The sequence below is a fragment of the Vipera berus genome, assembly GCF_964194415.1.
Source record: "Vipera berus genome assembly, chromosome: 1".
Lineage (NCBI taxonomy): Eukaryota > Metazoa > Chordata > Lepidosauria > Squamata > Viperidae > Vipera > Vipera berus.
Genome location: NC_138202.1, coordinates 121784402 through 121811936, shown reverse-complemented (window position 1 = coordinate 121811936; position 27535 = coordinate 121784402). Strand labels below are relative to the sequence as shown.

At 46.1% G+C, this 27535-nt stretch overlaps 1 protein-coding gene across 1 annotated transcript in view; it reads left to right on the top strand.

Moving 5' to 3' along the window:
• The first annotated feature begins 5718 nt into the window (after positions 1–5718).
• Positions 5719–27535, top strand: part of SPEG (striated muscle enriched protein kinase) — a 139272-nt gene continuing 117455 nt past the window's right edge. Inside the window, exon 1 of the mRNA XM_081343449.1 lies at positions 5719–6285. Within this exon, the coding sequence (XP_081199575.1) occupies positions 5853–6285 (433 nt within the window). The 5' untranslated portion in view covers positions 5719–5852. The remainder of the gene's footprint in view (positions 6286–27535) is intronic.

The following is a 27535-nucleotide window of genomic DNA, read 5'->3' as shown; positions in this document are numbered from 1 at the left end:
GGACTAAAAAGTTCAATTAATTAGTTCCAACTTTGTGAGATCTTTTTTTTTCCTGCGAGAAGTTGAAATTGATTGATTGATTGAACCTTTTTTTTTTTGCACACGGCGACAGAGGCCTAAAGCGAAAAGGTTTTATGCCTAGCTAGGACTGAGGCGACGGCACACGTGCCCACAGAGAGGGCTCTGCGTGCCACCTGTGGCACGCGTCCCATAGGTTTGCCACCGCAGCTCTAGAGATAAAGCAACCTTTCTCTAGGCCAGGGGTCTTCAAACTTGGCCCTTTTATGACTTCTGGACTTCAACTCCCAGAATTCCTTAGCCAGGCATGCCAAGTTTGAAGACCCCTGCTGTAATGTAGTGGGTTATGTATCCAGGTGCAGGCATCTGCATAGCAGCGGCCACTAGGGGGCGTTGGCCTGGACGGTTTTGGCGGGAAACCCAGTTTTGGCGGGAAACCTAGGGCCAACCCCATTGGCTAGCCGCCTACCTGGCCAGGTATATAAGGAGGCCAGGTAGCCCTTGTTACAGCTCTAGGCTGTAATTCCTTTTAGTTTGTCTTTTAAATGAATAATGTCAAAATGTTTTTTTCCCTGAGTAATTCATAAGTCTCTCGGCTCTTAAGGGTTTGCGGTACAGAGCACAAAGCCCAGGACTGGAAATTTGTTATTGTGTCATTATGCCAGGGTTCTTACAGCTCATCCTTTGTGTGATATGAGCGTCTTCCCTGTTTTAATTTTAGGTCAATTCTTTTTCAGCCAGTTCTAGCAGACATTTCTCATACTGTGTTTATCCTTTTCTTCAGTTTCACTAGCTTGGAATCTGCCAAACTACCCATCTCTCCCAGATCTTACCGTATATACTTGAGTATAAGCCGAATTTTTCAGCCCACTTTTTGGGCTGAAAAATTCCACTTCGGCTTATACTCCAGTCAACAAAAAAACTTACCGAGGACTTGTGCGCGGCCGAGGCTTTGGTGCTTCCGGGATCGCCCGCACCTCTCCCAAGCCACCGCCGTCCGAGACCTGCCGAAGTTTGGGGAGGTTTGGGGAGGTGCGCGCGCACCTCCCCAAACTCCGCGCCTTGCCTGCCTGCTTCTTTCCGCAGCGGAAAGAAGCAGGCAGGCAGGGCGCGGAGGAACGGAGACTTGCCGACGTTTGGGGAGGTTTGGGCGCCTCCCCAAACCTCGGCAGGTCTCCGTTCCTCCGCGCAGACCTGCCGACCTTTGGGGAGGTTTGGGCGCCTCCCCAAACGTCCCCAAACCTCGGCAGGTCTCCGTTCCTGTTTGGGGAGGTTTGGGCGCCTCCCCAAACCTCCCCAAACCTCGGCAGGTCTCCGTTCCTCCGCGCAGACCTGCCGACCTTTGGGGAGGTTTGGGCGCCTCCCCAAACCTCCCCAAACCTCGGCAGGTCTCCGTTCCTCCGCGCAGACCTGCCGACCTTTGGGGAGGTTTGGGCGCCTCCCCAAACGTCCCCAAACCTCGGCAGGTCTCCGTTCCTGTTTGGGGAGGTTTGGGCGCCTCCCCAAACCTCCCCAAACCTCGGCAGGTCTCCGTTCCTCCGCGCAGACCTGCCGACCTTTGGGGAGGTTTGGGCGCCTCCCCAAACGTCCCCAAACCTCGGCAGGTCTCCGTTCCTGTTTGGGGAGGTTTGGGCGCCTCCCCAAACCTCCCCAAACCTCGGCAGGTCTCCGTTCCTCCGCGCAGACCTGCCGACGTTTGGGGAGCTTTGGGCGCCTCCCCAAACCTCCCCAAACCTCGGCAGGTCTCCGTTCCTGTTTGGGGAGGTTTGGGCGCCTCCCCAAACCTCCCCAAACCTCGGCAGGTCTCCGTTCCTCCGCGCAGACCTGCCGACCTTTGGGGAGGTTTGGGCGCCTCCCCAAACGTCCCCAAACCTCGGCAGGTCTCCGTTCCTGTTTGGGGAGGTTTGGGCGCCTCCCCAAACCTCCCCAAACCTCGGCAGGTCTCCGTTCCTCCGCGCAGACCTGCCGACCTTTGGGGAGGTTTGGGCACCTCCCCAAACCTCCCCAAACCTCGGCAGGTCTCCGTTCCTCCGCACAGACCTGCCGACCTTTGGGGAGGTTTGGGCGCCTCCCCAAACGTCCCCAAACCTCGGCAGGTCTCCGTTCCTGTTTGGGGAGGTTTGGGCGCCTCCCCAAACCTCCCCAAACCTCGGCAGGTCTCCGTTCCTCCGCGCAGACCTGCCGACCTTTGGGGAGGTTTGGGCGCCTCCCCAAACGTCCCCAAACCTCGGCAGGTCTCCGTTCCTGTTTGGGGAGGTTTGGGCGCCTCCCCAAACCTCCCCAAACCTCGGCAGGTCTCCGTTCCTCCGCGCAGACCTGCCGACGTTTGGGGAGCTTTGGGCGCCTCCCCAAACCTCCCCAAACCTCGGCAGGTCTCCGTTCCTGTTTGGGGAGGTTTGGGCGCCTCCCCAAACCTCCCCAAACCTCGGCAGGTCTCCGTTCCTCCGCGCAGACCTGCCGACCTTTGGGGAGGTTTGGGCGCCTCCCCAAACGTCCCCAAACCTCGGCAGGTCTCCGTTCCTGTTTGGGGAGGTTTGGGCGCCTCCCCAAACCTCCCCAAACCTCGGCAGGTCTCCGTTCCTCCGCGCAGACCTGCCGACCTTTGGGGAGGTTTGGGCGCCTCCCCAAACCTCCCCAAACCTCGGCAGGTCTCCGTTCTTCCTGCCGACCTTTGGGGAGGTTTGGGCGCCTCCCCAAACCTCCCCAAACGTCGGCAGGTCTGCGCGGAGGAACGGAGACCTGCCGAGGTTTGGGGAGGTTTGGGGAGGCGCCCAAACCTCCCCAAACAGGAACGGAGACCTGCCGAGGTTTGGGGAGGTTTGGGGAGGCGCCCAAACCTCCCCAAAGGTCGGCAGGTCTGCGCGGAGGAACGGAGACCTGCCGAGGTTTGGGGAGGCGCCCAAACCTCCCCAAAGGTCGGCAGGAGGAACGGAGACCTGCCGAGGTTTGGGGAGGTTTGGGGAGGCGCCCAAACCTCCCCAAACAGGAACGGAGACCTGGGGAGGTTTGGGGAGGCGCCCAAACCTCCCCAAAGGTCGGCAGGTCTGCGCGGAGGAACGGAGACCTGCAGAGGTTTGGGGAGGTTTGGGGAGGCGCCCAAACCTCCCCAAAGGTCGGCAGGAGGAACGGAGACCTGCCGAGGTTTGGGGAGGCGCCCAAACCTCCCCAAAGGTCGGCAGGAGGAACGGAGACCTGCCGAGGTTTGGGGAGGCGCCCAAACCTCCCCAAAGGTCGGCAGGAGGAACGGAGACCTGCCGAGGTTTGGGGAGGTTTGGGGAGGCGCCCAAACCTCCCCAAACAGGAACGGAGACCTGGGGAGGTTTGGGGAGGCGCCCAAACCTCCCCAAAGGTCGGCAGGTCTGCGCGGAGGAACGGAGACCTGCCGAGGTTTGGGGAGGTTTGGGGAGGCGCCCAAACCTCCCCAAAGGTCGGCAGGAGGAACGGAGACCTGCCGAGGTTTGGGGAGGTTTGGGGAGGCGCCCAAACCTCCCCAAAGGTCGGCAGGAGGAACGGAGACCTGCCGACGTTTGGGGAGGTTTGGTTAGGCGCCCAAACCTCCCCAAAGGTCGGCAGGAGGAACGGAGACCTGCCGACGAGCCTTGGCCACACAGGGTATTCCTGTGTATTCAGGCTTGCAAAATGGCGGATCGAGCCTCTGCTGGCGGCAGAGGCTTGCAGAACGGCGGATCGGCTTATACTCGAGTCAATAACTTTTTCCAGTTTTTGGGGGTGAAATTGGGGGTCTCGGCTTATACTCGAGTCGGCTTATACTCAAGTATATACGGTACTTGCTTTTTTCTTACATGTTATAAGTGTGCTGCTGCTCCAAAGAGCTACATTTAGTGCTTGTGATCCAGGGAACTTCATGGCCAACTGTGGTTTTGCATCCTTCTGCTTCTATGCATAGGTGGCCCAATGTCTTTTTCCTCAGCGATGGAGGTGATGGTGATCACTTTCCTATCTTCTCCTCTCTTCTACACAAATATTGAGCCAAGGCCACCTTTATACTTTTGGCTTTAGACCAGGGGTCTTCAAACTCAGCCCTTTTATGACTCATGGACTTCAACTCCCAGAATTCCTCACCCAGCGTGCCTAGCTGAGGAATTCTGGGAGTTGAAGTCCATGAGTCATAAAAGGGCCAAGTTTGAAGAGCTCTGCTTTAGACCCTATCATCCTGCCTCTTTCTTCAGCAGAACACCAGACCTCTGCTATCTAGAAAGTCTCCATCCAGTGCAGCTGGCAGGATTCTCAATGCTCCATTTGCCCAATAGAAAGCTGCACAGATCGGATCATACTTCTCTTTGTGACCTAAAGCCCCTAGATCAGGGGCGTCAAACTCAATTTCATTGAGGGCCGCATCAGCATTGCGCTTGCCCTCAGGGGGCCGGGTAGGTATGGCCAGGGTGGGCGTGGCCTACTGGGTGGGCGTGGGCAGAGTGCGTATGGCCTACTGGGTGGGCGTGGCCAGCTCTACATCGTTCGCATCAAGGGTGCCTATGGGGGCTTGGGCAGGAGTGGGACAGATCTGAGGGTCTCTGGCAGAATGAGGGTCTCTGGGCCAGGGCCAAGGTAGTGGGGGCCGTTCCCTCACTGTTTCCAGGATGGCTTCGCGGGCCACATGAAACCACTTCGCGAGCCAGATCCGGCCCCCAGGCCTTGTGTTTGACATGTCTGCCCTAGATCCTCTTTACTGCACCCTATAGACCACGGAGAATATTTGGCACAACTGTGTGTGAGTGAGCCAGTGTAATGTGTAGTGGTTAAGGCCTAGGAATAAGGAGACCCAGGTTTTAGTCTGCCCTTAACCATGGAAGCTCATAGGGTGATTGGGGGGGTGTCAGCTGCTCTCTCTCTCTCCCTCCCTCTCCCTCCCTCCATCCCTCTCCTCAATCCACAGGGTTGTTGTAGGGAAAAATAGGAGGACAGAGCACTATGTACAGTCTGCAATTCCTCTTACAAAAAGTGGGATATATAAATCTAGCAATTTTTTAAAAAGTGAATATAGAGGGGGAAATGGGCTTTTGTTTAGAATTCGGGAAGAGATCATTTCTTCAAATATTTCCCCTGGGATCGTAGAAGGGAACACTGTATCTCCATCCTGCATTTGAAGTGTGCCCAGTGTGAATTGTCTAGAAATTGGCTGGGCCAAAGAGGCCCGCTATGTCCCTCAGTCCCGATTTGGCAAACTGTACCCACCCACTGTTATCTTTGCTAGAGAAGCTAAGCTACTCCAGTCATACACTCTGCTCTTCTCAGCTTCGGTCAAGGAATGTGACATGTCAGAAAACAGCTGCTACTTGGGAGGAAGCGAGGGAGGGAGGAACTAAACAGGAGCGGGAGGCTTTTTCATTCTGGATTTCCCTTTCTCTAAAAGAGGGGGGAGGTAATTCAGTGGAATGAGGAGTAGTGGGACCGCAAAAAGACAGTAAAGATGTTAGGAGTTTCAGAATGAGGGCATGGGTGTTGTGTGAACTGGCAGGATTGTGCCTTTTGCAACGAGTCTAGCTCCCTCAGTGTGTTGGGATGGGCTGGCTGCAACCTGAGACCATCCTAAAAATAACCCCCTGCCTGGCAGCTTAGCAACCTTCTGGGACTTGTCAGGCTGGGTGGGCAGGCACCTGGAGCAGCGTCAGTGCCCCCTGGCAGATGCCCAGCAATTGGGGGGTCTCACACAGAGAGGGTGAACATCAAGGAAGGGAAAGAGCTCCCGGGGGGCTGCACGGGGCCCTATCTGACGGAGAGATTGCAGAATCCTAGGTTGGGGGGGTAGGTGGGTGTCTTATGCAACATCACTGCAACTAAAGACCGTGTAAAAGTCAGTGAGGCCCTAAACCATGCAGAAAGCTCAGGAGCAGAATATTTTCATCCATGGCACAGAAGAAGCTGGGCAGACAGGACGGGGCCCCGGCAGAACTCCTCCAAGCCCTGCCATCCCTCCTAAGAGAGCCAAAGTCACAGCAGAGCAGGGAGGCCCTGCGGCTCCAATTTTTCTGCAGGAGCTGAAAGACACAGCTGTTAGCATTGGCCATGACTTCCTGCTGAAGGTGGTTGTGACCGGCAACCCCCAGCCACACCTGACCTGGTACAAGGAGAAGGTACCTCTTGCTTCCAACAAGAAGGGCAAAGAGGAAGAAGAAGAAGAGGACTATGGCAGCCTCCAGATCCTCAACAGCAAGGTGGCTGATGCTGGAGTCTACAGCTGTGTGGCCAAGAACAAGCATGGTGAAGCCGTCAGCACAGCCACCGTGACAGTCACCGATATGGAAGGTATGGATAAAGTGGGAGGGGGGTTATCTGGGGGGGAGGGGCTGCAATACCTGACCCCTACCTGGGCAGAGCAGTTGCTGCATTAGCAGTGACCACTAAGCTTCCCAAGGGGGAACAATCAGCCCTGCTTTTCCAAGAGTCCCAGTTCTTCAGCTCAAGCACATCAGATTCATATTGAGCAGCGCTGCAAAAGAGCAGGGTTTATAATCCAGCGCCAGCCTGGAAAAACAATAACCGAGTGCGTCTGATTGTGTATCAAAATCATAACCCTTATCAATAAGCAAATATGGCTTCTCCCAGTGAATCAGAGAGCCAGGTTTTCCTGTTGCAGGGTGTTTGGTCCTTAGACTTAGCTCTGGTACGTTTTTCTTCTAGAAATCAATCCCTGGCGTAAACCAAACAGCCCTCTGGGTCACAGCGTAGGGCAGGAATGGAGACTTCTTTAGATGCTACTTGACTGAACACCTGTCCTTATTTAAGCATGGTTCTTCCAGTCCTTGGACTTTGTGGCATGAACAGAACTGGGAGGAAAAGGAAAACCCAAATGCATGCGGTTCCTGGGCTTAATTCAGAGGAAGACATAGCCTGAAAATCTGTACCCTTAATCTCACCGCTTCTCTTTCATGAGAGAATAAGAATTAAACATTAACAAGGAGGAGGAGAATAACACCCCCATCTAGCAGAATCACAGTTGCTTAATTAGCCTCAGGGTAAAGCACCTTGAAAGCTAAATTGGATCAGGGAGTCATCTCCATTTTGAAGTTAGGGAAAGCTGGGTGAGGCTTTTGGAGCCCTTAGAAACAGGACGGGAATTACATAATGTAGCGGATAGCAAAGCACCTCTTTTTTTGTGGGCAACTCTGAGGGACAACAGCCAGACCCATTCTTCCCTCCTTCCCAAGTTAGGGCAGCAATCATTTAACATCTGCAACCTGAGCTCTTTCAGGAAATTAAACCACCTCCTGTCTGGCCAGCACACTGCCACTGTGGCTGCTTCTCACTTCGTCATCTGAATCATCCCCTTCCTACATAGCTTCCGTATGATCTGGTTCTTCTCGGTGCTGAGGGTGTGATAGAAACTGCTACCAACTCACCAACGGCCCTTTTCCTACCTACAGTACTTCAAATGTGTTTGTCATTGTGCACAGTATGGTGGAAGCTTCTGTTGAAAGGGACAAATTGTAAAGTCACTCCTAATTCAGCATGGTCTAAAGAGATGCAGCAGGGAGGCTATAGTACCCTGCACTACAGCTTTGACAACCTCCTAGTGCTAGATTATTTATTATTTTTATTTTTATTTTTATTCCATTTATATCCCGCCCTTCTCCAAAGACTCAGGGTGGCTTACAAGCTTAGCAGTAGCCTTCATTCTATGTATATGCCTGCTTATTAGGGCTTTCATACACCCCCCAAGCGGCATTATTACAAAGTCAGCTTAATTGCCCCCAACAATCTGGGTCCTCATTTTACCTACCTCGGAAGGATGGAAGGCTGAGTCAACCTTGAGCCTGGTGGGATGCGAACCTGCACTAATTGCAGATTATGAGACTGACAGCCAGAAGGAGTTCCTCTTTCTTGAATCATTAACTAAATAGAAGCAAAAAATATTTCCACATATAAAACAAGAGAAGAAGACATTTAGGTTGAAATGTCTCCAAGACAGAAGAACTCTTGTAAGTTCAATGAGTCTAATTTTGATCTGTTTGGCAAAGCCATTCCAAGTTGGCCACCTTAGTGTATTCTGTCCCTTTCCAGAGATAAATCTACAATATGTGTTGTAATGCATTTGGATTTAGCACCCACTCAAGATTGTATTTCTCTGAGCATGGTCCAATGAACCAGAGAATCACATGGCAGCATTTTTTTCCCCAAAATGGAACTGACAGTCATTTAGTCAAGCAGATGAAGGTCATATCCTATATGGATGCAAAAAGGTTAGAACTAGAAAACCCTGCCAGTTCTAAGGACCGTATTTGCATGATAAGCTGAACTACAGCTAGACTAACACATTAACAAGGGATATTATGTTGTGTGAACACAGCCAATAGGTTTCAGAAGGCTGTTTCTAATGATATTATGAGTGTATCTACATGAGAATCGTACAAATCTAATCTATGTTTAGTATTTGCGAAGATAACCACTGTAAAATCTGAGAATTCTCATGTTGTCTCAGAACCTTAAAGTAAGCAAAGTTCAAATCCTCATTGCTTTATGTTTGTGGGAAGTTTAACATTGCAGGTGGCTTTTCAAACCCAACTTTTATGTGTACGTATGTCCAAAACTTGGAGGAGAGGGCAATCATACACAGATGGCCATCTAATCAGAATCTGGAAGTTCTCATCTATCATAAACACTACCACATGTATAATGTAATGACAGTAATCTACAGAAAGCCCAGTGTACTCAATTGTTTCCACTAAAGAGAGAAACATTGTGCAGATTATAGGACTACCAGATCCAGGCTGTAGAAATTCAGGTGGTCAGCAGATGGCAGCAAAGAGACAGGAAATTCTTCTCTTGGTTGCCATCTTATGGTCCTCCTAATTCTGCAGCCCAGATCTGAGAGCCTAATGGAAGTCCTGTTATTGTAGGAAAGGAAGAGCCTTTTAACTCTTCAGCTGTATCTTGCATCCTCCATGTATTTAATATATGATCCTGTCTGATGAATTCATGGTATAGTAGCCAATCAGGGCAGCAATAGTTTCTTTGTTGTTTGGTGGGAAGCCTGTATTCCACCCCTGCCTCCCCACCCCAATTTCTTGACAGAGGTATCTGTGGGGTCAAGGGGCTAATGAATCAGTGATGAAAACAAAGTTGTGTCCCATTTGTATACAGATAGGCCTTGTATAGCAACTGCCTCAATCAAAAATCGTTTTCAATTATGGCAATGACGAAAAAGTAGTTTTATGACGAGTCTTTACATTTATGACTTTTGCAAGTCTGTAAAGCAAAGGAAAGAAAGAAGTAAGAGGTGATTTCACTTAGCAATTCCTTTGCTTTGCCGCTGAGTTGCCAGTCTCAACTCTGGTTACTAAATGAGGATTACCTGTATGCAGTAATATATCACATGAACACATGGAAGGGGTGGGGTTTGTGTTGCACTACTACTTTCATCATTTGGACAAAAGACTCCAATCCTGCAGCTGCCTCTTTTCCTAAATTTGTGTTGCTGAAATAACAGCACAATTGCTTATGCTGAAAGACAGAACATCAGTGAAGCAGGATAAATGCCTAATGGAAAGTCATGACTTTAGGGCAGATGATTTTGGATTGTATTAAGAGTGAGTCTTGGGAAAAATTGGACAAGGGAGAAAAAGAGATGAACGTAACTATAGTGAAAATCATACAACCGCAGGAAGAAAAAAAATGAGTCCTGTATGGAAAAAATAGTAAAAGATTGATTGTTGTCTGAATGGAATGAACGCAGAATGGAAGTAAGAAAGGTGATACGGATACTGCTTAGAACAGAATGAAAGAATTATGTTATGAAGCACCCAAGAAGCGTGTGGAGTTACAGTAAACCAATAGAAAATATGAACCAGCATGCAAACCCTGTCCTTTTCATGTGTGATAGAAGAAAGCATGAGACCATTTCATTAACATGATTGTGGATTTGGGAAATGCGATGCAAGGCAGAGTTGCTGCACTCTTGGTTCATAAAAAAAGTCATCAGTATGACTAAAAGCTGTAAAAAGCTGAACAACCATCAGACGGCATCGAACTGATATGCTCTCATTGTTGCCCTCTAGCGGTTATCTGGATTTTTGCAGTTCGGATGTGGTAGCTCTAGTGTTTGGGATAATTCAAAGGCTCAAAGTGGTGAAGTAATGTAAGAACACGTTGCACTTAAGATAGAGAAGTCCTCTGGCAACCTGACAGAAAGTAAGTCAAGAAGATGGAAGTTAACATACTAGATACATTAGAAAGCAAGTAATATCTCTCACTTTTTTAAAAAAAAACACTTTAATGAACTCTGCTGTGGTACACATGATACAAATACCACCCATGAATGCGTGTTTATATAATTAGAAATATTTATTTCTCTGAAGCCTATTTTGCTACCAATGGAGACAGAAGTTCCTGGGTTTTGTATTTTTTGCTTTCTAGTGTGAAAATTGCTCTTGGATTAATTTATGTGAGCATGATTATTTTTTTTGCCAGTGACTAATCTGCAAATGAAGAAGCAAAGGTTAAGGTGATAGTTCTGCTCCCTGTATGCTTTGGTTCTGGTAGACAAAAGGCTACAGTGGCTTCCAGACAGAAATGCAGAATCAACAAGGGACCATGTTGATTTTTTTTCTCTGCATCCCTTAATGATGTTGTAATTAATAGAAGGGAATATTTGTAGCTCAAGGTTGAACTGTGGGGTCTTGGTGCTTTCTGAGCCTGGTGGTTTGCTTCTGCAACCAAACTCAGAGTGCACCAAGGACACCACAGATATTGTAATTGAAAGTATGACATTCTGATCTTGCCCTGTGATGTCTGGACTTTCCTGCTCCTTAACTTGGGGGGATAGAAGAGGTTCCTAGAGTTTGCGTACCATGCATTGGCTAATCTAGCAATAGCAATATTTCCCAACATTAGCAACTTTAAGATGGGTGGACTTCAACTCCCAGAATACCCCAGCCAGCATGCTGGCTGGAGAATTCTGGGAGTTGAAGTCCACCCATCTTATAGGTGCTGAAGTTGAGAAACCTAGGATAAAGGAACCAAGCATGAAGTAATCCTGGCATGCAACTATCTGAAGTTTTAAGAAGTTTGGAAACAGTCAAGGTGTCAAGGTTCCTACTAATTAAACCAAATAAATCAGAACTCCAAGACTTGAAGTGACTTCCCCCAGGGATTCAAGGTAACCAAATGGAACAGTTCTCCTCCCCACACTACCCAATGAGAGCAATTGGTAGGCTCCATGACACTTCTTCTTTCCACCTTTCAGCTCCTGTGGCAATGACCTTGGTTCCCACGGGATTGTTCTGGGATTGTTTCATTTTTCCCCCTTTCCCCCAAACTGTGTGGCAACTTAGAACAAAAAGATGGCTTCAGCCCAGTTCATTTCAGAAGTTGACAGTCAGACTCCCCTAAAGAGAAAGCAGTTTCTGAAATAAAACAAGCATAGATACACATTAGTGTTTTGCTAGTCTCCTTTTCTATCGTCTGAAGGTTCCCTAGGCTTTCGGGGATGTTTATCATGAAACTTCCAAATTAATCTCTCTGCCTTTACATCTCTACTCTTCACCCATGTGACTTCTGACAAAGGATACCCCCTCTACTGAACTAGATACTGTAACTTTCCTTTATATAATCTAGAATTCATTTTATCTCATAATGGGTATCACCCTCTACCATAATGGGACCTGGGGCAGTTCGAGGTACTGGCCTCATTGTTGATTCTATTACTGGTTTCAGTGAACTGCAATGAAAAATTGAATGTATTTTCCCCAAGAGTTGTAGCTCCACTGTGACAGGGTTTATGATTTTTACGATGGGGAAAGGACCAATAAATTTAGGACCCAGCTTTTTACATGGTAGTTTTAACCTTAGGTATTTGGTTGAGAGGTAGACTTTCTCTCCTATATGGAAGGGTTTCTGGGGGGATCATCGCTTATCAGCTTGCTCCTTTTGAATCCTTGCAGCTTTAGCTAAGGCACGTTTGACGTTTACCCAAGCGTTCTGCAGTGAGTTTAACCATTTGGTCAGTGTTTGTGAGGAGGGAGGCTCTTGAGAGTATTCAGGTATGGGAACAAACTCCCTGCCTGTAGCTATTTTAAAAGGAGTAAGTCCAGTACTGTTGTGCACAGTGTTGTTGTATACCACTTCAGCAAAAGGCAGGAGATCTGCCCAGTTAGTTTGCTGATAGTTAACATAGCATCTCAGGTATTGTTCTACCATTGTGTTCACTCATTCAGCAGCTCCATTCATACTCGGATGAAAAGCTGAGCTGAGCCCCTGGGTGGATCTGATCAGCTTCATGAACTCCCTCCAGAATTTTGTGGTGAACTGGATACCTCGGTCTGATATAATTCTCCTGGGTGTTCCGTGGAGTCAGTAGATGTGTTTTAGAAACAGTTTCACAAGCTTTTTGGCAGAAGGAAGACCAGGGCAGGCTATAAAATGAGCCTGCTTTGAGAAAAGGTCAACAACAAATTACGGTATTGCTGCTACTTTCAGGGAGCTCTACAATGAAGTCCATTGTGATTTCCTCCCTTGGGTTGGGATGGTTCCATTACCTGCTGTAACAGCCCAGGAAGTTTTCCTGGTCTTTTTTTCATGGTGGCACAGATTGTTCAGCTCTTAGCTTTCAATGTCCTCTTTCATTCTGGACCACCAGAACTGTCGTCTTATTACATGTAAAATCCTTAAAAATCCAAAGTGACCAGCCTGCTTGGCATCATGGCTTCGTTGAAAGCCTTGGACCCTGAGAGTGCCAGGAAGGTACAATTTGGAACCTTTCCATGCTAATTCATCTCTGTATGTCAATAATTACCTGTTGTCTCTGAATCAGGGTCAGATTTCAGTTCGGTTCTAAGTTTATGGGTCAGACTACAGTCGGGGCTGAGGGATTATTTTTTAGCTTGATGTATAGTGGCTTGAAGTTTCCTCAAAGCACATGTTTATTGGATACATAATATCGGCATGGTCAAAAGTAAAACCAACTCTAAAATTCCAAGTGTTAGCTCCATGCTTTGTCTAACAATACTTTCATTTCCTCCCCTTCCCCCAAACTATGTGGCAACTTAGAATGACAAAGATGGATTCATCCAGGTTCATTTCAGAAGGTGACACAAGGGTATTAAGAGCATACTTTTTTTTTATTTCTCAAATGAGAGGAAAAGGACAGAGCCACAAACCTGTGGGAACAGAACAATGTAGTCAATTTCTGCATGACAGACAAGGACTGATTGAGTGCCACTCCTTTGTTCTCAGCTACTACAGGGGAAAGACCCTTTAGGACTGATTGGCTGCTGGTTCCCTGCATGCAAATTTGCCTCATTCTTGTAGCTTTCCAATTGCCCAAACAGTCTCAAAACAGTTGAGTGGGACACTGAATGGAATTGGAAGGCTTAGAGGCAACAAGGCTAAAGGACAGGACATTTGTAAAGTTAGATGATGGAGCAGCAAGTCCACATCACAGTTCATTGAAAACAAAATCAACCGGCCTTTATCGTGCAATGGTACCTGTTGGAGTTTGACTGTAATTATGAGAGGCTGCACAATCCACATATCCATGTACAATGCCCCTCAAGGCCTCCATAGAAACAATGAGGGGATCAGTGCATGTAGAATATCTGAATCAGTATTTACAGTAGACCATGAAAACAAGGATCTTCAAAGTCAGCTACACAGAAAAAGGAAGAATACAAGGGGCAAAAGTAAATGGACTGCTTTCAGGTTTATCCTCTATCCATCTTGCATCCTATCCCCTCCTATCTCCACCCCCACTTGTGTCCTCCTCCTCCTTATTGTCAGTGCTGACTCCGAGAGATTACCTGGATAAGTCCCTGCAATTTTCTTGCCAAGGGTTTTTGGAAGTGATTTGCAATGCCTTTTTCCTAGGGTGGGAGAGAATGTCTGGCCCAAGGTCACCCAGCTAGGTTCATGCCTAATCTGGGACTAAATTCACACGCTCCCAGTTTCCAGCCTTAACCAGTACACTAAACTGGCCCTCCTTGGCTCACATAGTAGCCTTATTATTTCAAAGGGAAAGCTACTTCAGATCAGTGGACAGTTCAGATAAACTAATGCTCAGATAAGAACTTGAGAACTCTCAGGGGAGAGATGAAAGATAAGATCCAGTGATATTAATCTGTCCTCTATGCCTTACTCTATTATCCTCATTATAACTATAATTGCCTTGTGGAGCTGTAATGTTAATGATGTACCTACACCCACCTTGCCCATTGAATTCTACGTTCCTATGGTAGGTAAAGTAATGAAGGCTGCAGTTTATTAGGTGAAGTTTGCAGAATGAGGAGTGGAGGTGAGTGCTCAACAAATTATGTTCCTGCTTGGCAAGGTAGGAGTGAATAGACTAACAGACTCACTTTCTGCTTTCGGGTTGTGAAGGATAGTCCTTCTTCCCAGTCTTATTGCTATAACTCCATGGTTCCTTGGCTGACATTTCTTTTATGCTGATTCCAGCATCTTCATTAAACACCCCAAAGCCATTAAGACAGATTACTGAAGGCCACTGGGACTCCCAATTTGGTTTTGTGTATTTTCTATTTAATATAGTACCCTAACTAATAGCTACTGCTTCACACATGGCTTGCTTTATTTAGGTGATTGCATCTGTGAAAGAAATTGCTTCTCTACAACACCGCACATGGAAATAAAGGCTCAGCTTTCTGTTTTGCAAAGTGCGTAGGCAAAAGCCCCAAACCCCATGGCCACCGCAACATAGATTATTCTGAAAACACATTCACATATGGCAATGCCTACACAGCTTCTTGCCATGTGCAGTTCTAGATATGTAGGAGATTAATTTATACAGAAACTGCCAAGTGCCTTTTTTAGGGCATTCATAATTTCCGCTTCTCCTTGATCTCTACACAGAGAACATGCAATAGGAACGCACACCCTACTCCATAAATTAACATTATCAAATAATCATGTTTAAGAGTTTGGGCTTCCTTGACCTTTAGCAGAAGACTACACTATCTGTTCTTGCTACCAGATAATGTTTCCAACTATGTGATGATCCAACTATTTTTGTAGCCCCAAATCTCATGATCCTATTCCAGAGGATCCGTGATTTGAATCACTTTGCAAGGATCATAGAGACGATGAAGTGCTCTCCTGCCACTCTTCCCATCATTATTTTTATTTATTTATTTATAATGAGACTTGTATGCCACCCTATCTCCCGAAGGACTCAGGGCAGCTAACAACAATAAAATACAAATGAATACAAATATTAAAAAAGAATTAAATTGTATCAAAGTCCCACTAAAACCAATAAAAACATTTAAAATCATAATTAAAAACCCCATTATCATTAGTCCAGGTCGGCCTGTTGGAAAAGATATGTCTTAAGGTCACGGCGAAAGGACTGAAGGTCTGGGGCCATCCGGAGCTCCCGGGGGAATTGATTCCACCAAGCAGGTGCCCCAACAGAGAAGGCCCACCCCCTGGGGGTCGCCAGCCGACATTGTCTGGCCGACGGCACCCTGAGGAGGCCCTCTCTGTGTGAGCGCACAGGGCGATGGGAAAACATTCCTGGCAGCAGACGGTCCTGCAAATATCCCGGACCTAAGCCATGTAGGGCTTTATAGGTAAGAACCAGCACCCTGAATCTCACCCGGAGGGCAACCGGTAGCCAATGCAGCTCACACAGGAGGGGTGTAATATGGGAGTATTGGGATGCTCCCATCACAACCCGCGCGGCCACATTCTGCACCAGCTGAAGCCTCCGGGTGGTCTTCAAGGGCAGCCCCATGTAGAGAGCATTGCAGTAATCCACCCGGGAGGTGACGAGCGCATGAGTGACCGTACGTAAAGCATCTCGGTCCAGATAGGGTCGCAACTGGTGTACCAGGCGAACCTGTGCAAATGCCCCCCTGGCCACGACTCCAATATGATCTTCTAAACTGAGTTGTGCATCCAGGAGGATGCCTAAGTTGCACTCCCTATCAACGGGAGGCAACACCTCTCCCCCCATAACCAAAGATGGAAGATCTTGGACTACACGAGATACCGATACATAAAGCCACTTGGTCTTGGCCGGGTTGAGCTGGAGCCTGTTCTTCCCCATCCAGATTCGTACTGCTTCCAGGCATCGTACTGCTTCCAGACATCACGTCGAGGGCATCACTGGGTTGGTTCAGGGTGGAGATGAAAAGCTGGGTATCATCTGCATATTGATGATACCTCACCCTGAAACCACGGATGATCTTGCCCAGTGGCTTCCTATAGATGTTGAACAGGAGGGGAGAGAGGACCGACCCCTGAGGCACCCCACAATCAAGGGGCCTCGGGGTTGACCTCTGTCCTCCTGCCAACACCATCTGCGAATGGCCCGAGAGGTAGGAGGAGAACCACCATAAAACGGTGCCTCCCACTCCCAACCCCCGGAGATGTCGCAGCAGGATACCATGGTCGATGGTATCAAAAGCCGCTGAGACATCTAATAGGACTAGGACAGAGGAATAACCCCTATCCTGAGCCCGCCAGAGATCATCCACCAGCGTGACCAATGCCGTCTCCATGCTGTACCCGGGCCTGAAACCCGATTGGTATGGATCCAGATACTCAGTTTCCTCCAGGACCAACGGGAGTTGCCGTGCCACCACACTCTCAACAACCTTCGCAAGAAAGCGAAGGCTGGAGACAGGATGAAAGTTATTCAAAATGGCTGGGTCCAGGGCAGGTTTCTTGAGGAGGGGCCTCACCACTGCCTCTTTCAAGGTGGCAGGGAAGCACCCCTCACTCAGAGAAGCATTAATCCCTGCCTGGAGCCAGCCTCGTGTGACCTCCCGAGCCGCATAAACCAGCCAGGAGGGACACAGGTCCAACAAGCACGTGGTGGCACTCAATCTACCCATGATCCTGTCCACTTCATCCGGAGTCACAGGGTCAAATTCCTCCCAAATAATATCGGCCAGACCCATCGTTTCCCCCTCATCCGATATTGCCCAGTCAGAGTCCAGACTGGTCCAAATCTGAGCGACTTTGTCCAGCAGATGCTGACTAAACTCCTCAGCCTGTCCCCGCAAGGGATCTTCCCCTGTCCCCTGATTTAAAAGGGAACGGATCACCCTAAACAGGGCAGCCGGGTGATTATCTGCGGACGCAATGAGGGTGGCGAAGTAAGCACGCTTCGCCACCTCCATTGGCACAAGGTAAGATCTGGTGAAAGATCTTAACTGTGTTCGGTCAGATTCGGACCAACTGGATCTCCAAATGCTCTCTAGGCCCCTCTTCCGGCGCTTCATCTCCCGAAGGTCCATGGAAAACCAAGGGGCCAACCGGGACCTGCGCCGGGTAAGAGGCCGCAAAGGCACAACACGGTCAAGAGCCTCAGAAGCAGCCCGTTGCCAGGCATCAACCAAGGTCTCGACCGGGCTGTGGGAAAGGGAGGCAGGAATCAGTCCAAGCGCCATCTGAAACCCTTCTGGGTCCATCAGGCGTCTGGGGCGGAACCACCTGGTCAGTTCCGCCTCCCAGCAGTGGGAGGTGGCATGATGGAGGCCCAGCCTCAGGAGATAATGATCTGTCCATGAGAGGGGTTGAGTAGATGGAGAAACCCCACCCAGACCATTAAGCCACTGCCCGGAGATAAAAATAAGGTCGGGCGTGTTTCCCCCCTCGTGGGGAAGAGATTCCTCTCTTCTTCATATTTGATCTTCCCAAAGTCTAATAAACATCTGTCAGTCAGGGAAATACATAGATCATGAGCCCCAAACACTGATTCTGCGGAGAATCATGATTCTGCAAGAGCTGGATAAGTGCTCTGTGAAAAAGTTAATTGATTGCTCGGTTGCCTGGCAACTGATAATTTTGGGTGGGTGCCTGAATATAAAAGTCTTTCTCTGTACTAACATATCCATTCCAACAATATATTCAAAGCTCCAGAATACTCTGTGATCAGATGAATTTTGAAAAGACTTCTTTATAAGGTTTACACATTTTCTCATAACTTCATACGTAAATTACATTTCTTAAAACCCTTCAACTCTGGGGGAGTGTGAAATGAGGAGGCCTTGTTTTAACTAGTGTGGTGGTGTGTTTTGCGTAAAAAAATATCCTGGGGTTTGAATAATTCTCCATCTCATGCCAGCCTACTTTATTTAGAAAAACTGTTCAGTGGAAAACTAATATTATTCCTCCAACTGCAGGCAGAAACCTGGCTTACACTGATAACACAGAGGTGATCCTGAAGGTTCATTGATTGTGCAGCAGCACATCATTTATCCAAGTGTAACAATTACTTTCTAAATCAAGAACATTTAGTCCAGCATGGCAAATTCATTTTCAGCAGAGGATACTCTGATTCCACTTCAACAGAGAAAAATAACTAGTTGCTATTGCACATTACTCCTTATAACCCAGAGGAATAAAGAAAACATAATCTGTGAAAAATTCAACCTTCAGCTATTATCTCCTATTATCTCATTAATATTAATGGCCAATAATCTATTAATTCCTAGTTATTAATATTTATTTATTTTTATTATTTTTATGTCACCCATTTTCCCCACAAGGTGGCTCTGGGTGGCTTACAAGATTGTAAAACAAGTAAAAAAATTAATTAAAATATGAAAATATGAAACTACACTAAAACTGTAACTAAGAGAGCGAAGAGATGGACGGGATAGGGATGAGGTCTTCTTATCCCATCAATCACCTACAGTGGCAAGGGCCCCTCTCAGGGCCCCCAGCCAACTGGCAAAGCCAGGTTTTTATACCCTTCCCGAAGGCCAAAAGGGAGGGGGCCGTTCTCAACCCTGGAGGTAGAATGTTCTAGAAGGGTGGGGCCACAATGGAGAAGGCTCTTCTCCTTGACCTCGCCTGCTTCATTTCCTTTGCAGACAGGATCCATAGCAGGCCTCTTCTGCTGTTGTGAATGGGACAGGGTTGTCCCATTAGGGAAAGAGAGAATATTTCTTGGGTATCCCAAGGAAGAGTGAAAGCTGCAATACTTTATCTGTTAGAAATCTCATAATTCTGATATATAATTATTATTAACAATAAACTCTTTTTTTCTAATAAAATGCAACTATCCCTACATTCATGAGAAAAAAGGATAGGATTAAAAAAAATAAGAAAATAACTTTTTAGCTTTTCATTTTTTTAAAAAAACACTATAAATGTATATATGTAATCCTAATCCTCATAATAAAAAATACTATATGTCACAAAATTGTGGCTGTGTTTGCACAACACTCTTAACTGGGATAGTTGTAGCCTCAGAATCTAGGCTTATATTTAACATTTAACTTCCCAGATCATCTGACACCAAATAATGGGATAAGTGACTTACTTTGGCTCAAGCCAGGTTAGATCATCTGTGTTGTGTGAACTTGGCCATCTCCTTTAGAGAAATAATCTCCCCATCTTTCTTTCCCCTGTGACAGTCCAATGTTCTCCCAGAAGACCAGTCAATTCACCACAGTTATTTCTTCTTTGTGTGAGCCTGCGAGCCAGGCAACTGAGTTTCTAATTTCTCTTTCTATCTGTTGATTTGACTTGTATGGCCATCCAATTGGAAAGACTTACAATGGGTTATTTGTTGATTTGACTTGTATGGCCATCCAATTGGAAAGACTTACAATGGGTTACACTGAAAACACAGTAAAAGCCAACAGAATGCAAGAGGTATAAAAACTAACCAGCATTATGTGGAAGTATGTTTAAAAAACAGCTACAGCCATTCTCACCAATCACTGCTCTCTTTGTGTGAACCTGTGAGCCAGGCAACTGAGCTTCTCATTTCTCTTTCTATCTGTTGATTTGACTTGTATGGCCATCCAATTGGAAAGACTTACAATGGGTTATTTGTTGATTTGACTTGTATGGCCATCCAATTGGAAAGACTTACAATGGGTTATTTGTTGATTTGACTTGTATGGCCATCCAATTGGAAACACTTACAATGGGTTATTTGTTGATTTGACTTGTATGGCCATCCAATTGGAAACACTTACAATGGGTTATTTGTTGATTTGACTTGTATGGCCATCCAATTGGAAACACTTACAATGGGTTACACTGAAAACTCAGTAAAAGCCAACAGAATGCAAGAAGTATAAAAACTAACCAGCATTATGTGGAAGTATGTTTAAAAAACAGTTGCAAGCATTCTCACCAATCACTGCTCAAGAGCATTGTCAAACATCTTAGCGCGTGGCCTTTCTGGGGAAAAAAAAAGGCTTTCAACAGCAGAGAAGGAATGGGACCTCTGGGAAAATTAAATGTCCCCTACCAACTTCTTCCTTCTCAGATCTCTTTTGTCCTTTCATCTGGGTTCTCCCTTTTACCCCATAGCCACTATGTTCTCTCCCTCCCAGTGGTACACCTAATGTAGCATCCTTTTCACAATGGATCTCTGCTCCCTCCTATTCTCTCTCTTTCTTTTACTCTTCCTTCCATGTCTTACTCCTTTTTTTTTTTTACATTCCCTGCATACGAGTAGCAGAAACTGGAAAGATCATGCTCATACATTTAAAATATTGATTTACACAAATAACATGGTGCTAAGGGAAGGACGCTGAGCTTGTCGATCAAAAGATCGGCAGTTTGGCGGGTCAAATCCCCAGTGCCGCGTAACAGAGTGAGTGCCTGTTACTCGTCCCAGCTTCTGCCAACCTAACAGTTCGAAAGCACGTAAAAATGCAAGTAGAAAAATAGGGACCACTACCGTGGGAAGGTAACAGCGTTCCGTGCGCCTTTGGTGTCTAGTCATGCCGGCCACATGACCACGGAGACGTCCTCGGACAAGCGCTGGCTCTTCGGCTTTGAAACGGAGATGAGCACCAGCCCCTAGAGTCGGAAACAACTAGCATGCACATGCGGGGGAACCTTTACCTTTTAAGGGAAGCAACTGGCATGGCAGGCACTATAGAAATCCTCAGGGATGGCCTTGGTATCCGTGGGTGCCGTGCTGGAAATTCTTGTGCCATCTTTCACTGTGAGCAATTTATTTTATGGGAATGAATTCAGCCTAACTGTTATAATATGTAGTGTTATAGATGTCACCCCAAGGTTCATAATGATATCCACATAGTCCAGATTACATGTACATTGGGAATGAAGATTAGATAAGCTCCGGATGAGTTATAGTTAAACACAAAGAAGGCAACAAGATGTGAACCATTTAGGGCCAAGAGAAGGAAGAATTGTGGCCCTGTGAAGGGGAAAAGACCATTTCCACATAGGACCTTTGTACTACTCCAGAAATATCTCTGAACTTGGGTTGGAAAGTGTGACCCTCAAACTCTCAGGCTTTATAGTTTTTCTGATCCACATAGACTAGTTTTACAAGCATCATTTAAGATTTGCCAAGTTGGCCCAATATATCCTCTTCTGTTTCAGCTGCCATACTCATTTATTTCTGGCTTAGCTGTGATGTCTCTGTAATTGCACTAAAGAAAATCTGTCTGAAATGTTGACACTTTACTGAGGTGATGGGGCACCTTTTTCCTCTTTGGCAAGGACTTTTACCTTGCCTTGGGCTGAATCTAGTCTTGCCCACGCCTCTTCCGTAGACATTGTGAGATGCTATTATTTCTTAGGCCTTTGAGAAGTAGTGGAGAAAATAGACAAACACATACCACGTAAACTTAAAAAAAAATACAGATAGGAAGGGGGCACTAACTAAAGATGTGTTTTGCAATTTCTTATTGGTCAGCTGGAAAGAGCAGCGGAGGTCTTATTTTCAACATTTCAAAATCAGCAGCAGTGCAGATGGTTGCCTTCAAAAAGCTTAACAAGGATTGTACACTGGAAACTAGGGCAGTGTGGAAGTGCCCTGTGACTTTAGTCAACTCAGTGTCTGCTTTATTTATAGTCGGGGATCCTGTCCTCCTTCACACATAATGAATAAAGATACAATATTCACAGAGACCATGTGTTTAATCATATTTTTTTCTAACATTTAAAGAAATCAGACCATTTCAGTTACTTAACAATTCTTATAATCAGCTTATTACAGGTTTGAGGGGGAGTAGTTTAATGAATATAGAAAGATGCCATATAGACAACATGAGGATGTGTATAAATTATGTTGAGGGAATGGAATGTTCTGAAGGATTTGGGACATTCTCTTCCTCCTCCAGACTATGCCAATTCAGCTGTCCTGAGCTAATCCAGCAGTTTTTCAGAAATTAACCCACTGAATCAGAATTGGCATTCCAGATACGATCCAGTGTTAAAATAGGGTTATTTCATCTGAACAGTTGGGGTTCAGAGAATTGAGTTCTTCAGATGAAGAAACCAACCCAGAACATCCAGATTGGATGGTTTGGAGGAGGAATGGAATATTCCAGAATTCTTGGAACATTCAATTTTGCACATACTTATACAGACTCATTGTCAGGCCATCCCATTATTATCTTCTCTGAGTGACAGTGTCTCCAGGTGAGGGTCAGGATCCAAAAAGATCCTGACAGACTTGAACAATGAAATTTAATTCAATAACATGAAATTTAGTATAAAGAAAAGCAAGGTTTTACTTCTAGGCAGGAAAAACCAAAGGTACAAGTACAGATTAGGCAAAACTTTGCTCAAAAACAGTAACTGTGAGAGGGACCTTGGAGTCCCAGTTGACGATCACTTAAACATGAGCCAGTAGTGTGCGGCAGCAGCCAAAAAAGCTAATACAATCCTTGGTTGCATAAACAGAGGCTTAGAATCAAAATCACATAAAGTATTAGTACCGCTTTATAAAGCCTTAGTAAGACCTGGAACAGGGCATCCAGTTTTAATATCCACATTAAAAAAAAGATGTTGAGACTTTGGGAAAAGTGCAAAGAAGAGCAACTAAGAAGATTAAGCGCCTAGAGACAAAAACATATGAAGAACGGTTGCAGGAATTGGGTATGGCCAGTCTAGAGAAAAGAAAGACAAGGGGTGACATGGTAGCAGTATTCCATTATTTGAGGGGCTGCCACAAAGAAGAGGAGGTCAATTTATTTTCCAAAACACCAGAAGGAAAGACAAGAAACAATGGATGAAAACTAATCAAGAAGAGAAGCAACTTGGAATTAAGGAGAAACTTCCTAACAGTGAGGACAATTAACCAGTGGAACAGCTTGTCTTCAGAAGTTGTGGGTGCTTCATCACTGAATGGTTTGTTTTTGTTTTGTTTTTTAAAAAAAGACTGGACAGCCACCTGTCTGAAATAGTATAGGTCAGGGGTCAGCAACCTGAAACAGTGAAAGAGCCACTCGGAACCAGTTCCCTCACAAAAGGAAAAACTGGGAGCCGCAAAAAATGTGTGCGCATGTGCGTACATGCGCGCATGTGCAGAACAGGGTTTGACTGAAGAGTGGAGCCAAGGCGAGATATGCACCTACCCTGCATATTTGAATTGATTGGTTGAACTTTTTTAGTCCCACTTTTTTTTTTGGACTACACATGGCAGAGGACTGGGAGCCGCAGGAGACGGTTGAAAGAGCCGCATGCGGCTCCGGAGCCACGGGTTGCAGACCTGTGGTATAGGGTCTTCTGCTTGAGCAGGGGTTTGGATTAGAAGACCTCCAAGGTCCCTTCCGGCTCTACTCTGATGGATTCTGATTGAGGTGCAAAGCCTTTCTCCTCACAGATTTTTTTTTTTAATCTTGAGATAACATCAGATTGAAAGTGGGACTTCCCACATGCAATTCAGCTGCATTATCACAGCAAAACAAATATGACTTAACCGTGCGGTTAGTAACCATACTGCAGTTTATTAAATATAACACTCGGTAGTGGAAAGAGGGTGTTGTCATTAGGACTACAGGATGTGTGCAGCAGAAATTTAACTCTTCTTTTTCCTCCATCATCACCAGAGTCTTTTAGACGAAAATCTGTGCAGACTATTAAACTGGAAACAAAACAGGTGGAAGGTTCATAATGTAGATAAGGTATTGGCTCATTGAGCCCGTAACTATAATTTATTTGTTTATTTTTTTAATCCCATTTATATCCCGCCCTTCTCCGAAGACTCAGGGTGGCTTACAATCTAAAGCACAAATCAATGTGCTTAGCAATAGCATTCATTCTATGTATATGCCTGCTTATTAGGGCTCCCCCCCCCCAAGCGGCATTATTACAAAGTCAGCTTATTGCCCCCAACAATCTGGGTCCTCATTTTACCTACCTCGGAAGGATGGAAGGCTGAGTCAACCTTGAGCCTGGTGGGATGCGAACCTGCACTAATTGCAGGCAGCTGGTGTTACTTAAGGAGGCATTAGCCCACTGCTCCACCAAGGCTCTTGTATTCTATTCAAGAGCCTCCACCAAGGCTCTTGTGTTGTATTCCTTTCAATAATTAGATAATCTAAAGAAATTAACAGAATTACCAGAAGATCAGATTTGGAAGGGACCTTGGAGATTTTCTAATCCAACTTGCTGCTCAAGCAAGAGACCTATACCATTTGGTGGAGCAGTGGGCTAATGCCTCCTTAAGTAACACCAGCTGCCTGCAATTAGTGCAGGTTCACATCCCACCAGGCTCAAGGTTGACTCAGCCTTCCATCCTTCCGAGGTAGGTAAAATGAGGACCCAGATTGTTGGGGGCAATAAGCTGACTTTGTAATAATGCCGCTTGGGGGTGTGTGTAAAAGCCCTAACAAGCAGGCATATACATAGAATGAAGGCTATTGCTAAGCACATTGGTTTGTGCTTAAATTGTAAGCCGCCCTGAGTCTTCGGAGAAGGGCGGGATATAAATGTAATAAAAATAAAATAAATAAATAAATTTCAGGCAAATGGCTGTCCAATCTCTTAAAAAACTCTAGTGATGGAGCACCCACAACTTCTGAAGGCAAGCTGTTCCACTGATTAATTGTTCTAGCTGTCAGGAAATTTCTCCTTATTTCTAGGTTGGTTCTCTTTTTGATTCGTTTCCATCCATTGCCTCTTGTCCTTTCTTTAGGTGCTTTGGAGAATAGGTTGATCCCCTCTCCTTTGTGGCAGCTCCTTAGATATTGGAACACTGCTATCATGTCACCCCCCCCCCAGTCCTTCTCTTCATAAACATACTCAATTCCTGTGACCATTCTTATTATGTTTTAGCCTCCAGTCCCCTAATCATCTTAAAAGGTAAAGGTTCCCCCGCACATGCGTGCTAGTCGTTTCCGACTCTAGGGGCCGGTGCTCATCTCCGTTTCAAAGCCGAAGAGCCAGCGCTTGTCCGAGGACGTCTCCGTGGTCATGTGGCCGGCATGACTAGACGCCGAAGGCGCACGGAACGCTGTTACCTTCCCACCGTAGTGGTCCCTATTTTTCTACTTGCATTTTTACGTGCTTTCGAACTGCTAGGTTGGCAGAAGCTGGGACGAGTAACAGGCGCTCACTCTGTTACGCGGCACTCGGGATTTGACCCGCCAAACTGCCGACCATCTGATCGACAAGCTCAGCGTCCTAACCCACTGAGCCACCGCGTCCCTCTCTAATCATCTTGCTTGGGGTGAAAAGCAAGTTGTGGGAGGCCTTCTGTGGTATTGTAGTTCTCTACACCTATTCATTTTAATGGAATTGTGAGCAGGATTCTTTTATTATATCAATATTTTTAAGCTCTTTCTATCTTTTGTATACGTGTACTGAGCCTCTCACCAATCTATTTCTACTTGCTGAGCTTCCAGCAATCACTGATGTCCTCATTTTGCCTCTCTGCTTTTTCCTTTTTCTAAGAACACACCTGACTTTTATTTTTGCCCTTCAACTTGGCACCTAGCCATTGGAACTATCCATTAAAGTACCATCCTAATAGGAAACACTGCAGAAACACCTACTTCCAGACGGAGTCCTCTCCACCTTCATTCTTCACTGGCTTAGTTGAAGAAGAGTGGCAAGAAGGAGCTTCCATGTATGTTTCCTTAATTCTGCACTCAGGACCATAGTCGTTCCTAGCATACCTATCCATGGGAAAACACATGGTTTTGTAATCTTATAAGGCACAATGGCCCTATTTCTGGCAGGATGAAGAGTTTCCATATCAAACCTCAGTCGGTCTCCTTATTGCCATTGTCTTATAATCTCTCCCTCTCCCTCTCCTTCTCTCCCTGTCTATGGGTGTGTTGGTATGTGTGTGTCGGTGTGTACTGTGTGGGGAAAATCACTTTCTCCATCTGGATTTTTCAGGTTCAGTAATGAAGGAAAGGGAGAGAGAATTTTTAGAGCCCAACCCTGGAGTTCAGTAATTTGTCTGCCTCCAATGGCTCCACAATCATAAATGAAAAATATATAACTGGACAGTTGCCATGTTGTGGACAACTGCCAGCATAATATATCCTGCAGATTTCCGCTTGCTGTAAGCAAGGGATAAAACAAACACAGAGACATTCACAATATGTAAATATATACACAATTGCATATGCAAGGGTTTTTTTCTCATTAGGATAAGCAATTTAGCTAAGAGTTGGGGAGATGGGATCTAAATGAACATATGTCTGTCTGTCTTTCCCTGCTCTGATAAAAAATACCTCCCTCCATTACTGCTTTAAAATACTTAATTTTAAAAAGCGAGATCCCACTTTAAGCATCCCACACCATGGACACATCCAAACAACCAGTCTTTCTGTCTCCCAGTCTTTCTGAATTCTGCTTTGAATGTGCTGATGATGGATCTGTACTATTATAATTACATTCAATCTGTTTAGACATTGGGATTCTATGAGCGGGGGATACTTTGCAACAATACCAGGTCCACAGAGCTTTAGAGAATACCAACAAATAAGTGCTTGCACTTTCCAGCTCAGAGTTCATTGCAGAGAACTATCTGTCCATCAGACCTTGCTTGTGGGCCAATAACTGAGTGCCTCGTCCTGATTTCTCAGGTTTGTGAGCCTACTTATAAATACCTTTTCCCAGTGATGGGATTCAAATATTGAACAACCGGTTCTCTATGTGGGTACCGCTTCTGGAAGTCCATTCTGGGCTTGGGCAACAAAAAAGTAGCTACCAGTTCTGCCGAATTGGTGCGAACCAGCTGAAGCCCACCACTGCCTTTCCCCCCCTCTTCATCCAATAATAGAAGACAAAATATTTAATATTTAATAATTTAAAATACAATTTAATATTGTCTCTTGTTTCTGGGTTTTTCCTTGGTTGCAAACCTTTGTTGCCTTTCAGATGCCAATTGCTCGCTGGTGTCATTCCTGTCAGCACAGATGGAGCCCCAGGAACAGAGAGGTGAGGTGAGCCAAGAACACCTCCAGTGAGAGAAGCAAATCCATCACTAACAAGTCAAAATTATTTGCAGCTATATACGTATGCACTTCTGTGTCATGCAACATAATTCCACAGTCCCTCAAAGATAATTTGAAACCAATTGTCTGAACATCTGGTCTTTGACTGGTCTTAAAAGTGCTGAGAACAAGCATAGGACAATGTAGGCCCCAAGGCATTCCCTCAAGCTGACAGGAAAATACAAAAAGTGACACTCAATCACTATTTCCAACTGCTGCAGTTCCTACAATATTAGTAACAAAAGACTTCCCATTCCCATGCAGCATAAAAAGGGGGGGGTAATGCCACCCCCTCATTTTTAGTAAATGTTAACTCCACTTGCAAACATTCTGAGTGGTTACTATGAGGGGAACCTACCCAG